The 14,800-nt window shown below is 50.3% G+C and overlaps 1 protein-coding gene across 3 annotated transcripts in view; it reads right to left on the reverse strand.

The window, feature by feature from the left end:
• Positions 1-14,800, reverse strand: part of NCSTN (nicastrin) — a 1,205,995-nt gene that overhangs the window by 959,633 nt on the left and 231,562 nt on the right. The window contains exon 1 of one of the 3 annotated variants that reach the window (XM_069635429.1): positions 1,024-1,157. The exons of the other annotated variants lie outside the window; for them this stretch is intronic. Coding sequence (XP_069491530.1) covers positions 1,024-1,142 — 119 coding nt within the window. The 5' untranslated portion in view covers positions 1,143-1,157. Of the gene's footprint in view, positions 1-1,023; positions 1,158-14,800 lie in introns of those variants that run through there. 3 annotated transcript variants of the gene reach the window in all.

Below are 14,800 nucleotides of genomic sequence, written 5' to 3' on the forward strand. Positions count from 1 at the left end.
AGACTCCACGGGAAAGAGCCCATGCTTTTCCCACCATCTGCACCTTATAGCTGCCTACAAGCACCAAGGACCCCCCTCGAGATGAGGCACCTCGACAGCTTCTCATCTGGCCTGCAGCACTATCCTTGCCTCTGCTATCCTAGAGATCCCGAGTGGCCTGCACCACGTCGGCCGCTGGGCAGAGAAACGCGGCCCGGCCACCTCAGACTGCGTTACTGCATCCTCGCTGCCTGACCTGGAATGTGACCTGTCTTTTCAGTGCAACTTCAGGTAGTCCGAATCCCTCGACACCAGACGCACGACTAGGAAACCTCAAGATCACCTATCCAGCTCGCAGTTAGCACCCTAACGGGGATGCCTGCAGATTTTTCAACTGTCACCTAAGACACCAACCACTATCTACCTTGATAAAGACTACGGTCGAAACACGCGTCGGCTTTCGTTTCACCTCACATGGCTTATGTTGCCAGACATTGACACATGTTCTTAAGTACATTAAAACATGTATGAAAACAATTCAGGAGTGATGTGTCTATAATTCCAACTGACTGGGGAAACCCAGTAGAAAGATAACCTCACAGAAACTGGTCAACCACTAGCGGCCAGCACCCACACTCAACAAGGTTTCTCTCCTCACCTAGTGCTTTGTTGGTGATGCTCGAGCCACCGCAACTCTTGCCTTCCTACAGTGCCCCTAGATCTGCACAGTGGACCGCATTGCTGTGACCCCTCAACGCTAACGGATGGGATTGAACCGAGGCGGCGCTGCCGCCCTGGGCCCCCGCCCCCCCTCTACGCAACTCTGAAGTCGTGGTTCCCTCCCAAGACCCGACCGCATACCCAGTGGTGCCTACCTCCTGGCACGGAACACCCCTGAAGATTGTGTGATTCAGCGAGCCCCGGAGCCGCGTTCTACAGCAGTCGCACTAACCTGCTGAGGCTCGGCTCCTCCTCGGCCAGAAAACCTGGCCGCACTACGCTGCTACATTTTGCTGCTCATATCTACACGCCGGACAGCGCTACCTGAGCCCCGCCGCCACCTCCTCTAATTGCAGCGTTGCAGACTCGCTGGGCTGCCAGCTCCTTCCCTCAGCTGGCCTGTGGCGGAGTCGTGGTGGATTGCACTGCTGCCGGGATCTCATTTCCACCTCTTCACGGCACCAGCTGCAAATCTAAAGCAGCGGTTATTGTTGCCCGCAGTATACTCAACTTTGGACTGCCTAAGGTAGGAACGCTCGCTCTTGAAGCCACAACATTAGAGCCTCTGCATAGGCTTAATAATGGCTTTGTGACTGGGTTACCACATCCGCCCCCACCAGCCAATCAGCTGTGAACCCTGCGGTGCTGCCCCCCAATGGGCCCCAGTGCCACAGTAATTTACTGTTATACTGTTGCGTAGGGGCTTGGCTCCTCTTCACCCCGGTGCTCCGGCCCTCACTCTGCACTGCCTGTGACTACTTTCACTCTTGCACCTGTAGGTGCAATCTGTACCCAACTACTGCCTCCTTGTTTGCAACACGGCTTAGTTACTGCACAGCTGACCCCTTCCCCCAGCGGACCCGTGGCGGCACCATGGGCGGCAACGCAACTACCTAACCTCCTGCTCCTCCTATGCACTTCACTCGCAGCTAAGGCTACTTCTATCCTGCCGGATCTCTATTTTCTTGCCGCCTACGGTGGGAACGCCTGCCCCAGAGGTTTTGAACCTGCTGTGCTTGGGGGGACCTGACTGAAACAGCGATTCTGGCTCCCGGGGCTGTGCCATTATCCTCGTCCCTGGACCCCTGCTTCCTGCTTGACTCATTGGACACCATCCTGGAACTCTGCTAGCGCACTGTCGCTTGTACCGACCCCCCTGAGGGAGTCCACTACTTTTTGGCTACCTCCTAACCATACTGCCTCAGGGGCCCATTGCCTTCTGCCCCTAGCCGCGGGCACCGTGTGGGTCTCTACCCGCTTCTGACACCTACTGAATGGCATCTTACCCAGAAACTGGACCTCTCCACATCTGGCAGCGCATACAGCTCTGTAGTGCATGTCAACTATCACCAGCGCTCCAGGGGATACTAGCTGAGTAGTGACTGTCAACTATCACCAGCGCTCCAGGGGATACTAGCTGAGTAGTGACTGACCTCCGTCATGAGTTTGACACGCTTACCCTATTTGCCTTCACCAGCGGTTCTGCTACCTCCTCTCGCTATAACTCCCAATGCTGTACTGCACTACTTGCTCTGCTCTCCAACCTTGACTCTAGCATTCCCTCTGACCTGATCATACTTGATCTCTCCTCTGCTTTCGACACGGTCAACCATACCACCCTGCTCAATCGTCTCTGTGACAACCTGGGTATCACCAATCAGGCTCTGGCCTGGCTGACCTCTTTTGCCTCGGATCGAACCTTCCAGCATACAACTTGGGTTCTTCCTATCCTCCACCTCCCTCTCTACCTGTGGTATTTCCCAGGGGTCTACCCTCTCGCCCTGGCTTTTCAACCAATACCTGGAAACTCTCGCCTACTGCATTTCCATTTTCTGCTCAAATTTCCAGTGCTATGCCGATGACCCAACTCATTTTCAGGCTTACTTCAGCCACCTCCTCACCTTCCCTCATCTCTGACTGCCTAATCGCCATTCAAAATTGGTGTGTCGCCAATGATCTTTGTTTAAATGCCAACAGGATTGAGATCCTCCTCATTGGTGCACCCTCTCCATCCTTTCCCCTCACTCTCTGGCCGGCCTCCCTTGGCCCTCCTCCTGCCCCTACCTGCGAAGTTAAGAACCTCTGGGTCATCTTTCCTTCTCTGCACACACCTCCGACGTCTCTAAAAAGTCTTACTGCACCTCCTTAAAGGTACTCTTCCTTTCCTCTACTTCCCTCAGAAGCTCACTGTCTCCCAAGCTCTGATTCTCTCTAGGTTGGACTACTGTAACAGCCTCTTTCTAAATCTACCTGCCTCCACTCTCCGCCCTTTACAACTAATCCAGAACAGGGCTGCAAGACTTGTCCTTGGCCTCAAGCCCTGGGATTGTATCTCTCCAACTCGGAAATACCTTCATAGGCTCCCTGTGGTTGCAAGGATTACATTTTAAACCCTGTGCATTGACCATAAGGCTTTCTGGGGCATGGGTCCAAAATACCTTCAACTATCCCTCCGTAAATACCTCGCCTCTCGAGCCCTTCGCTCGCTCAGGGTCAGTCGTTTTTCAAAATAACAAGCCGAGAGTAGATCTCTGTCTTCGGCTGGGGCCTCCCTTTGGAACTGCCTCCCTGCCAACCTGAAACTTGAGGAGAACCATCTACGGTTCCGGAAGCTCCTCAAGACCTTCCTCTTGCCTTTGCCCCTTTTCTCCCCTGATCTGCTTTCTCTCTCAGCACTGCTGCACCTGGCCACCCTCTGCTCGTCGGGCCCAGGTACCTGCTCGCCCTGCCATCCTCCTGCAATGCCTCCTGTCGACCCCTTGCACTGCGGACTGGTTCTGTACCCATACAGTCCCCCCCATTCTTTTTCCGCACTTATCAGATACACCGTATCTGACTAACCTTGCACTTTGCCACTCACAGGCTGCATTACCACTGTTTTTGACCACCTTATTTATTTATTTACTTATTATTTATCTTGTCCTCTCCTATGCTCTGCACTTTCCAATTTCTCCCCCTTCCCATGAATCTTTTCGAGTCCAGGTCGAGGCGCAATAACATCCACATCATTCGCGTCCCGGAGGATAAAATCTCAGGCCCTATGGAATATTTTGTTGAGCGCACTCTCCTCTCTCTGCCTGATAGCCCTAAATTGTCTCCCCATTTCGTTGTAGAGCTCGCCCACAGATCTCCGAATGTGAAGCCCAGGCCTGGGGCCCCACCTTGAGGTCGTATTACTCAACATATATGGGCCCAATATCGACAACCCAGACTATTATACACAGATCTCGGACATGCTTGCTCTTTACCCTCTCATTCCCATCTCGGATCTCTGCCTCCATAGATCCGGAAGCAGAGTCCGCCAACTAACCAGCGCTGCACGGGTACTTTCCGAAAAACAAGGGGAGCTGGGTTTAATTGATGCACGGAGATTGCTACACCCGCAAACCCGGGATTACACATTCTATTCAAGCGTACACGACTCACACTCTAGCTAGAATTGACCGTTGGCTGGTCTCTGGCACCCTGATAAATCAGGCAGATGAGGCTGACATACTCCCAAAAACATATTCAGACACCTCTCCAATCACACAATCATTGGCCTGGTATGGCAAGCAATACCCAGGCCGCACATGGAGGCTTAAACCACAGTCTCTTTCGGACCCCGTTTTCAAATTCGACTTTGTTAAAAGCGTTAGCGAGTACTTTGACATAAACACTGGCACAGTCGACTCTCTCGGCACACTCTGGGATGCCTTTAGGGCCTACATATGGGGCATGGCCCTGGCCAAGGAAGCTGGTATTCTCAGGGCTATACGCAGGAGTATCCAGAACAGCGAGGCGTCTCTTAAACGCCTTGAAATAACTCATGCCGATGCCCCGAGTACTGCTACATTGGGTGCAATAAAAGATGCAGCTGATAGGGAAATTATGGGCCTCATTACACGGATGGCGGTAAGGATTTACTGGTACCGGTAAAATACTGGTAAATCCTTATCGCCTTACTACGAGGTCCCTTTGCGGGTTAGGGGATTTAACGCCTGCTTTTTGCAGGCGTTAAAAACCAACCCGCAAAGGGACCTAGGGAGCTAATTACGGTACCGCAATTTGCGGTACCGTAATTAGCGCCTTCCCCATTCCCATCAAGCCCTATGGGGCAAAAATGGGAATGGGGAAGGGGGAATTACCGCCCCGCCAACCTTGGAATGGGGCGGTAATTCCCCTTTCCGCCAAGGCGGTGCCGGTATTTTACCGGCATGAACCATGGCGCTAATAGCGCCATGGTTCTCCGCCATCCGTGTAATGAGGCCCTAAGTTTCTCGATAATGGTGCGCCTATAAGGTGAGGGTGCTAGACCGGCCAGGCTCCTGGCTAGGTTGGTCCGGCGGGAGGAGGGTGCGCAGCGCTTTGCATCGATCAACGACTCTGACGGGCTCCCAGTGCATACGGACACTGGTGTAAACGAGGTGTTCCGCTCCTTCTATGCATCGCTGTATACCAATAATGACGCAGTGTCTACCCCCGCCATTGAGGCGTTCTTGGAGGAGCTAACCCGGTCGGTCCTGTCTGCCGAGGCTAGAGAAAAATTAGACCTCCCGCTGGACGTTTATGAAATACTGCATGCGATCGAGGCTCTGCCCTCTGGTAAGGCCCCTGGCCCCAACGGACTGACCATGGAATTCTGTAAGTGTTACAAATCTACTCTGGCACCCCACCTGGCTGCTCTTTGGGAGGAGTCCTGTGAGTACGAGGTGCTGCCCTCCACACTCAGGGAGGTAGCGATCAGGGTCCTTCTCAAGCCCGGCAAAGCCGCCCCCACAATGTGGGTCCTACTGACCCCTCTATCTGATCAACAGTGACGTCAAGATTTTTGTTAAGGCCATTAGCCCTTCGCCTCACCCCATAGATGCCTACTTGGTACATACCCATCAGTCTGGCTTTGTTCCCCGGTCTACGGCTCTTAATTTGTGGCGATTGTTTGCTGTCCTCTCCCAGATCGACCCTGGTGTTAATGCGATAGCTGCTTTGCTAGAAAAACAAAATGTTTTTGATTCCGTGTCTTGAAAAATGCAATTTCGGCCCCTGCTTCATTTCGTGGGTGCAGTTACTCTACGCCCAACCTGTGGCTGCTGTTCGCACCAATGGCCAGCTTCTGAGGCCGTTTGACATAGGGAGAGGTACTCGGCAGGGCTGCCCGCTCTTCTTGCTCATATTTCCGCTCGCCATGGAACCCGTAGCAGACCAGCTCCGGCATAAGCACTCACAAAAAGGTATACGGACCCCCTGAGATCGTCTATATATAAGAGATCCAGAACTTAATCTTGAACCAGTTATGCGCGACATTAATTACTTTGGCCCGATATCCGGCCTCCGGGTGAACTGCGCAAAGTCCGAACTTTTTCCCCTCACTGACGCCACAACCCCCCCCTACTGACCTAATGGGATTCACAAGGGCTCCCACTGAAATAAAATATCTCTAGGCCATAGTCACGAGACAACATGACTCATTGTATGAACGAAATTATGGCTCTTACTTAAGACAGCTTGAGCCTAAACTTCACACATGGGCTAAGCTACCTATCTGGTAGGGTAGCCTATGTATCCCTGGTAGGGTATCCCTGATTAAGATGATCTTACTACCTCAGTTGCTGTACCGCTTCCTCAATGTCCCTCTCTGGCCTGGCACAGAGCTAGTCAAAGAATTGCACACTTCGCTGAGTGACTTCCTGTGGCACCCTGGTGCCGTGTGACTCAAGTGGTCCACACTGGCCATACTGTGTGATTGTGGAGGGCTGTCGGCCCCCAACTAAGTGCTGGCTGTCCGCTCAGGAGCAGTACACTCTATACTGGTTTGCGGATGATCCTCTGCTACCGCATGTAAGATTTGAGCGTCATTCGGGTCGGTCCAGAGACCTCCGCTCGCTGGTGATGCCCCGGCTCTGGACGGACCCAAGTGTCTCCAACCCTGCTTCAGTCACCGCTCTGGGGTGAGACACAATAAGAAAACAGACTGGCAATACTCACCCCTTGCATGGTGGTCTCCCGCTCTGGAATATTATACCAGGATTCCCACGGGCGGGGGGACCGCTGCTGAGCACTGGGCTTCTCACGACTACTAGTTTCTTGCATACTTATATCCAATGGGTTCCTTTGTCTCGTGGGCTGAACTGCGTGGTAGCATGGGTGGCATCTCCTCCCGGTGGATACAGTATGCGGGGCTGTGCCGAGTGTTTAGGTTGGCATGGCCTGGGTTCCCCTCTTCACCCCCTGATGACCCAATCCTAGCGTTTGTGATTGATCGCACATTGACCCCGAAGGCAGTCAATGCTTGTACCGGCTATTACAAGAGCATATCACTAGACCACTCACCAAGCTCTGTGAACCATTGGGTAGGGATCTAGCTGCAGACATGACCGATGAACAATGGGAAGCCATGTGTATGCAGACCAGAGGGGTCTCCCTAAATGCCAGATTCTGCTTAATCCAATTCAAGGTACTCCACAGGTTCCATTACACTCCAGCTAGCCTGCACATTATGTCCCACAAATACCCTCCACAATGCCGGAGGTGCCACACCGACAAAGCAAACTATATCCACATGACCTGGGATTGCCCCTGTATCACTGGATTCTGGAGCGATGTTTGCACGGCTATATCCACTATGTTGGACTGTAGGGTTGATCCAAACCCCATAAACTGTTTAATTACACAAGCTTCCCTTTCTCTCAGGTGGGGGCCCGTAAAACTTGCCAGTCTGTGCCTGCCCCTTGCAATGCGCTGCATACAGCTGCTGTGGCTCAGACCCACCTCCCCCCACCATGAAATAGTGGCTCAGAGATATCACCTCGGCATCAGACATGGAGGAACGCTGGATAAATCTGCCCCCAGAGGGCTGACCCGAGACATATGCCCCCACCTTCCGTGCGTACTTGCACATGCTACAAGATGAAACTATTATACACACAAGTTTGCTGCTCCATACGAGGCAGCCATGACCCCCGCAGATTTAAGTGCTAACCATGTCCTCAGGCATCTTTGCTGTAATCCATGTGAAAGTCCAGTCGCTATGTTTGGACTATGCATTTGATGTTGTCACCCATGCTGTATCAATGTGAAGCCTTCGGCTGTCTTGCCGCTATGCCAAGCAACAATAACGTTTTGTTTTTTAAGTCATTTTTTCAATATCTGATGGAAAAGGGGGTGGGTAAATAGCTGAGAAACCGGGTGTTTATAAATGAAACAGTTGCACTCTTTCATTTTGGTTGATGCTATAGCCAAAGGTTTCGTAAAATGGAACACAGAAAGACAAGCCATTTGCAGGTTAAAAAAACATGCAAATGCCGACAGTCTCTAGAGGTATGAGGACACCAAGTGAAATGTGAATGTTGGAGGGGGTCTAGGAACTGAGTTTGCAATACAAAGCTTTTCCATAACCTTGGCTATAGCCGTGAATAGCCGACATTTCATAGCAAACTTTGTCATGGAAACAGCGTGTGTTGTCGGAGGAATGTAAGAGGGGAGATGTGGAGGCCAACATGGGTGTGTGGGTAGCAGGCACAGAGGAGGGGGACACTTGGTGAGGGCCTGGGGGTCAGGAAATAATTTATTTCTGCTGGTTTTCTAATATGAGCGGCTATAATAAGACTACAGATACCACAGGGTATCTGTAGTTCTGTACCTGCAGCTAGAGAAGTAAAACAAAAATGGAAATGATATTGTTACACCTAGAGGGACGTTGGGGGGTGAAAAATCACTGCCCATGTCACAGGCACCAGGGACTCCCATCAATGCAGTAACTGGGACTAACCTTGCTTAGCTTCAAATCAAGAACGCGGCCAGCAGATTAGGCCATGTTGCCTAATAAATTAGCATAAGTTACAAGACCACTTAGAACAACATGGCCTGAGGGGGCCAGTCCCTTCCTTGCTTTGAAGCTAAGTAGGGTACATTCCGGTTACTACGTGGATGGGAGACAGGCCACTGTCCCAGATGCCATGTGTTTTCTTAGTTTTAAATATCTCATAACACACTAAGAAAGCAGACAGCATCCGCATTATTTCTTTTAAATCATGCTACTGTAAGTCCTTGCAAGTACTGCACTCAAAAAGTCAAGCTGCCATGAAATCCACATGAAAAGAGCAGCTATTCCTAATCTAGTTTGCACGCGCGAGGCAAACTAGAATATATGGGATACATTACTCATAGTAATTATATTAGTTATCAACAGTCGGTCAACACACTTTTAGTTCTAAAACCCCACGACCCTGGACAGATCATCTCCTCCTACACTTCCACATACCAGCTCAAGTCCATATAAAACCCAGCCCACCAGTGCCGTCAGCCATGGCTAGATCTGCACGACTCCTCACTAAGGACAGGATTCTTCCATACCTAGATGTCCCAGCTCTAAAACCTTTAGCCAACAACCCTTCAGAGCTTGTAGATCTCTACAACTCCACCCACAAAGGAGCAATAGATGCCATTGCCCCATTGCAGAGAAAAAGAGCTAAAACCATCAAACTCTCCAATTCTTGGTTCACCCGAGAGTTACTTGATTTAAGAGCTCTTAAGCGGACTACGCTTACCAAATGGCATTCCTGCCCTACAGACTCCATGCTAGATGCCTACAGAATCATTGCCAAACAATACAAAAAGGCCATTACGGTAGCAAAATCATCACCTTATAACCTCAGAATATCCAATGCTAAATCGGAGTCTAAACAGCTTTTTGCAATATTCAATGAACTTGTCACACCCCCATCTAGCACACAACATCACAACATCTTGACTTCCACATTTCCTACTCCTTTTAAGCATGCGACTATCATCCCTATTCTCAAAAAACCTTCTGCTAATCTCCATCTTGCTTCCAATTATCGCCCCATCTCTCTCCTAACTTCTCGAACGCAGTGTCTATTCTCAACTCTCTTCTTTCATCTCTAACCACTCCCCCCTTCCCCCTTACCAATCTTGCTTCCGCCCTCTACACTCCACTGAAACTGCCCTCATCGCTGTTCTTAACTGTCTCCTTTCTGCTCGCTACTCTAAGCACTCCGTCATCCTTATTCTCCTTGATCTCTCCGCTGCTTTTGATACTGTTGACCATCCTCTTCTCCTCAACTCCCTCTCCTCATTTGGCCTCAAAGACAATGTCCTCAATTGGCTCTCCTCTCATCTCTCTAACCGCACCTTCTCTGTTTCCTGGGGTGGCTCCACCTCTCCCACATACCCTCTCAACCATGGAGTCCCCCAAGGTTCTGTCCTTGGCCCCTTTCTTTTCTCACTCTATGCTTCTTTCTTAGCTCCTATCATCTCCTGTTTTGGTATCTCGCACCATTTCTACGCTGATGATACCCAGCTTTTCCTCTCCTTCTCCTCCTTCACTCACGACATTCAGGATAAACTCTCTTCTTGCTTTTCTGCTATTAAATCCTGGATGTCCTCTCACTTTCTTGCTCTTAATGCTGATAAAACTGAACTAATTTTCTTACCTGCCAACACTCTTCCTCCTCCCTCCCTTCCCCCTTTCATTCTCTTTCCCCCCTCCCAGCTCTCCTTCTCTCCCCATGCCGTAACCTTGGTCTTCATATTGACCCTCACCGCTCTCTATCCCACCACATTTCTCTCACTGCCAAGTCCTGTCACTTTCACCTTTATAACATTCGTAAAATTCGACCCCTCCTAACCTTTCACGCTACTAAACTCCCTCATCTTCTCCAGACTTTTCTACTGTTCCTCCCTTTTCCTTGGACTCCCCTCCTCTCACCTCTCCCCACTCAAATCGGTCTATCACTCTGCCATCTGCTCCCTCTGCCTTCTCTCACCTCTCTAGGTTGGCTCTCTTTTCACTCCCAGCTCAAATTCCTCTGTCTTGTCTTCAAATCCTGCTATGGTCTTGCCCCCCTCCCCCACCTTTCCTCCCTTCGTACTTTCTATACACCTTCTTGTTCTCTCCGCTCTGCAAATCTTTTCCTACTCTCTCCTCCTCCACCACCCTGTGCCCCCTCCCGCTTCAGCTCTTTCCAACTCCTCGCTCCCTTCCACTGGAACTGTCTCCCCCTCCACATTCGCTCTTCTCCCTCCTACCCTTCCTTTCGCTCTTCTCTAAAATCGTATCTTTTCCATTTCCCCTCCCTAACACCTTTCACTTCCCCTCCTACTTCTCCTACCGCCTCATGCCTTACCTCTTACTCCTGTACTTCCTTACCTCTCCATCCTTTCTTCTCCCTTCTACCCCACCTCCGGCTCTTATCTAGTTTTATTCTTTCCTCTCTTCTTCCTCACACCTTCTCACCTTCCCTCTTACATCTGCTTCTACCTCCACTAATCCCTCCCATTCCCTCTCACACCTCTGTCCCTCATCACCTCAGCAATATTGTAAGTTGGTCCTTATGCTGTTTGAGTTGTGGTTCAATTGCCATCTTATGCTTGTTGTATTTTTTCTTGTTCTTATGTAAAGCACTTTGGATTAAAGGGCTATATAAATTCAATAAAATACAAAAACAGTGAAAGATGAAGGGTGGTGCAATAACATTCAATAGGCCTTGCTGAACAAAATAAACATCATCCAAAATAAAATTAACGCTCACCTCAATACCCTACATAAAGCCACTGTGCCCCCAGCGCCAGTTGACGGCTTAGGGAAAAAAAGACCTAAAGCCCTTTGCTTTTAGAGACATAACTGAGGCAGAAGTCCTACTGATCATGAAACAGATCAAGCCGTCTCTATGCAATTGCGACATCTCCCCAGCCAATCTTATCAAATATTACGCTGATGTTCTAGCTCCTTTTCTCACAGTATTTATCAATGCTTCATTCTCATCTGAAATCATCCCTCCTTCCCTCAAGGAATCATGGGTACGACCGTTGCTATAAAAAAAAAGTCCCTTGACTCCAACTCTCCCAACAATTAATTACGGGCAGGTCACGACTCTGCCTTTCTTGTTAAAAATCCTAGATAAAGCTGCATACCTGTAAATCCAATCCTATTTAGAAACGAACAACATCTTGGGGAAAAAGGCAATCCAGCTTCCGTCCATGCCATGGTACTCCGTCGGCATTGCAAGACCTCAAAAACCAGTTACTGGAAAAAATGGATCTGTCGGCCACCATCGAACTGGTTGTCCACAAGATCCTCTGTAGACCACTCAGGGAGGCTGCCCACTTCTCCAAGGAAGCTACAGCCTGGATCACCTCCTTCATGGAAGGAAGAGTCAAGAGAGTCTTCTCAGATCAGGCTGCTGATACCCCTCCTCCCATCCACTGTGGAATCCCACAAGGTTCATGCACTTCCCCTACTCTCTACAATATTTTCACCCTACCCCTTTTCAATGACCTAGACAAGCATAGCATAGCATTCTCAAACTATGCAGACGATACCCAAATTCTCCTCTGCCTCTCCGGCTCCTACGAGCAAGACTCCAACATCCTCAAGGTGACCTATGCTATCATCCAGGCATGGATGGCGGCTAACGGTCTTTGTCTCAATGGGGACAAAACAGAAATCCTACTGGTAGGTCCCAAGGAAATCCTGAACAAGCTAGACAGTCAATACAGTACCTTTAGCATTGAGAATACCATAATCATGGTCTCTGATGCAGGCAAAACCTTGGGTGAATACCTGGACTTCAGCCTCTCAATGAAGCAACAAGTCAGTGCTATTTCATCATCAGCGGCACTCACCACTAAAATCATTAATGCAGTAAAACCGTACATCTCAGCAAAAAACTGCCTTAATATAGCCAGAGCCACCATTGGGGCCAAATTGGATTATTGCAATGTCCCGCTTCTAGGTACCTCAACAAAAACCCTCAACAAACTGCAAATCACACAAAAGAACGCCCTTAGAGCAGCATTAAGCATACCTAGGAGGGAACACATCTCCCAGGCCAGACATTATGATATGATAATATGATATGGTATTTATAACGCACCTATACATAAGTGTTTCAAGGCGCGACGAGGCAAAGGGGGGGGGGGGACAGAGGGAAGACAGACAACGATCCTACTAAGCCAGGTGTCATTTAGATTGCACAAGTGCATGGGAGGGGCAGGGAGGGGAAAAGTGCGAGGTAGGGGAAAGCGCAGTACATCGGAGAATAGAATAAATAAGTGAAAGTACGGCCACCAGGTGGCAAGTGCACCGGTAAGTGCAGACAACAGGTGTCAAGTGCTGGTAGTGGGACTGTGGGGATACAGAAACAGTCCCCAAGAGCGAGGGTTGCAATGAAGTGCAGAGATTTCAGTCCTGGAGTGATACGATACCTGGGCTTGAGGCCAAGGACAAGTCTCGCAGTCCTGTTCTGAATGAGTTGCAGAGGGCGGAGAGTAGTAGCAGGCAGGTTTAGAAAGGGGCTGTTGCAATAGTCCAACCTATAGAGAACCAGAGCTTAGGAGACAGTGAGTTTCTGGGCGAAGGAGAGGAAAGGAAGAATACCTCTGAGGAGGTGCAGCTGGTAATGTGACTTCTTAGAGATGTCAGAGATGTGAGGAGCGAAGGAGAGTGTGGAGTCGAAGATGACCCCAAGGTTTTTAGCCTCACAGGTGGGGGCAGGAAGGGGGGCAAGAGAGGCCGGCCAGAGAGTGACAGGAAAGGAGGGAGCGGGTGTGCCGATGAGGAGAATCTCGGTCTTCCTGGCATTAAGGCAGAGATCATTGGCGGCACACCACTCCTGGATAGCAGACAGACAGTCGGAGATGAGGGAGGTAGAAGAGGTGGCTGAGGGTAGCCTGAAAATTAGCTGAGTGTCATCGCATAGCACTGGAAGTTGGGGCAGAGCGCAGCAATACAGTGGGCAAGAAGTGGCAGGTATTGGTTGAACAGCCAGTGAGAGAGGTTAGACCCCTGGGGAACACCACAGGTAGAGATAAAGATAAAGGAGAGGAAGGACCCAAGTTGAGCCTGGGAGGGTCGGTCAGAAAGGAAAGAAGTCGGCCACGCCAGGGCCTGACCTGCGATCCCCAGGTAGTCACAGAAACGGTTCAGCAGGATGGCATGGTTAACCATGTCAAAGTCAAGGTTGGAGAGCAGGTCTTCACGGGTGTTCAGGAGAGCAGTTTCCGTCCTCCGGCGGCTCTGAAGCCAGACTGATGGTCATAGAGACAACCAACAAATTCAGAGTGAAGGTTGAGCTGGGAGATCGCCAGCTTTTCCAGGAGTTTGCCAAGGAAGAGAGTGATTGAGATTGGGGGATAGTTAGCCGGGCAGGAAGGTTCGGCAGAGGGTTTCTTAAGAAGGGGGTGCACAAGGGAGTGCTTCAGGGGCAACGGGAAAACTCCAGTGGTGAAGGAGTGGTTGCAGAAGTCGGCCAGGGCAGGAGCCAGGGAGTCGATGTCGTCCTTGATGGTTTTGGAGGAACAGGGGTGAACCTGTTTTGACAAGACTTTCATAGATCGGACTTGTCTAGAAACCTCATCTGGGGAGAACAGGGAAAGGCAGAGAAGGAGGGAGCAGATGTGGCTGCAGAAGGGCCAGAGGAAGAGCAGGGGAATAGAGGGAGAGGAGGAGAGAGAGAGGACAGGATGTCCTGAGTTTTAGAGATGAAAAGAGAAGCCAATGCCATGCAGAGGGCCTGGGAAGGGACAGGAGAGATAGAGACCGCAGCAGGATTGGCCAGTTCCTTGCAGATTTTAAAGAGTTCAACTGAGTTGCTAGATGCCGCAGAGACGCGGGCTTGGATGTGATCTCTCTTCTTGGTGAGGACAGAGAGCCGGTATTGCCTTTGGAGAAGGCGGCAGGCCTGTTTGTCAAGGGATGTACATGAAGCACGCCATTTCCTCTCACGCCCACTGGCTCCCGGTCAAAAAGCATATCATTTTCAAAACCCTTGCCATCACGCACAAATGCCTCTCTCACTCGGCACCCCTGTACCTGACAGAAAGAATTCACCAGGCAAATTCAATCAGACTGAAACAGGCTCAATACTCACACCAGCTTACAATCCCGTTCTTTAAAAGAGCCAAAGCTGGAGGTGCGAGTTTCCCGGTGTTGGCACCAAAAAACTGGAACGCACTGCCACTCACTCTCAGAAATGAAACCTCCTTCACTGTGTTCAGAAGAGCCCTGAAAACAAAGCTCTTTAACTAGATCGTACTCTAGGTTGTTCCCCTGTAACCATGGAACGTGCCTACTGTAACGCACTGAATTATCTGACTGTCTCTA

This window comes from Ambystoma mexicanum, chromosome 1q, assembly GCF_040938575.1.
Source record: "Ambystoma mexicanum isolate Mex_15411 chromosome 1q, UKY_AmexF1_1, whole genome shotgun sequence".
NCBI classification, from domain to species: domain Eukaryota; kingdom Metazoa; phylum Chordata; class Amphibia; order Caudata; family Ambystomatidae; genus Ambystoma; species Ambystoma mexicanum.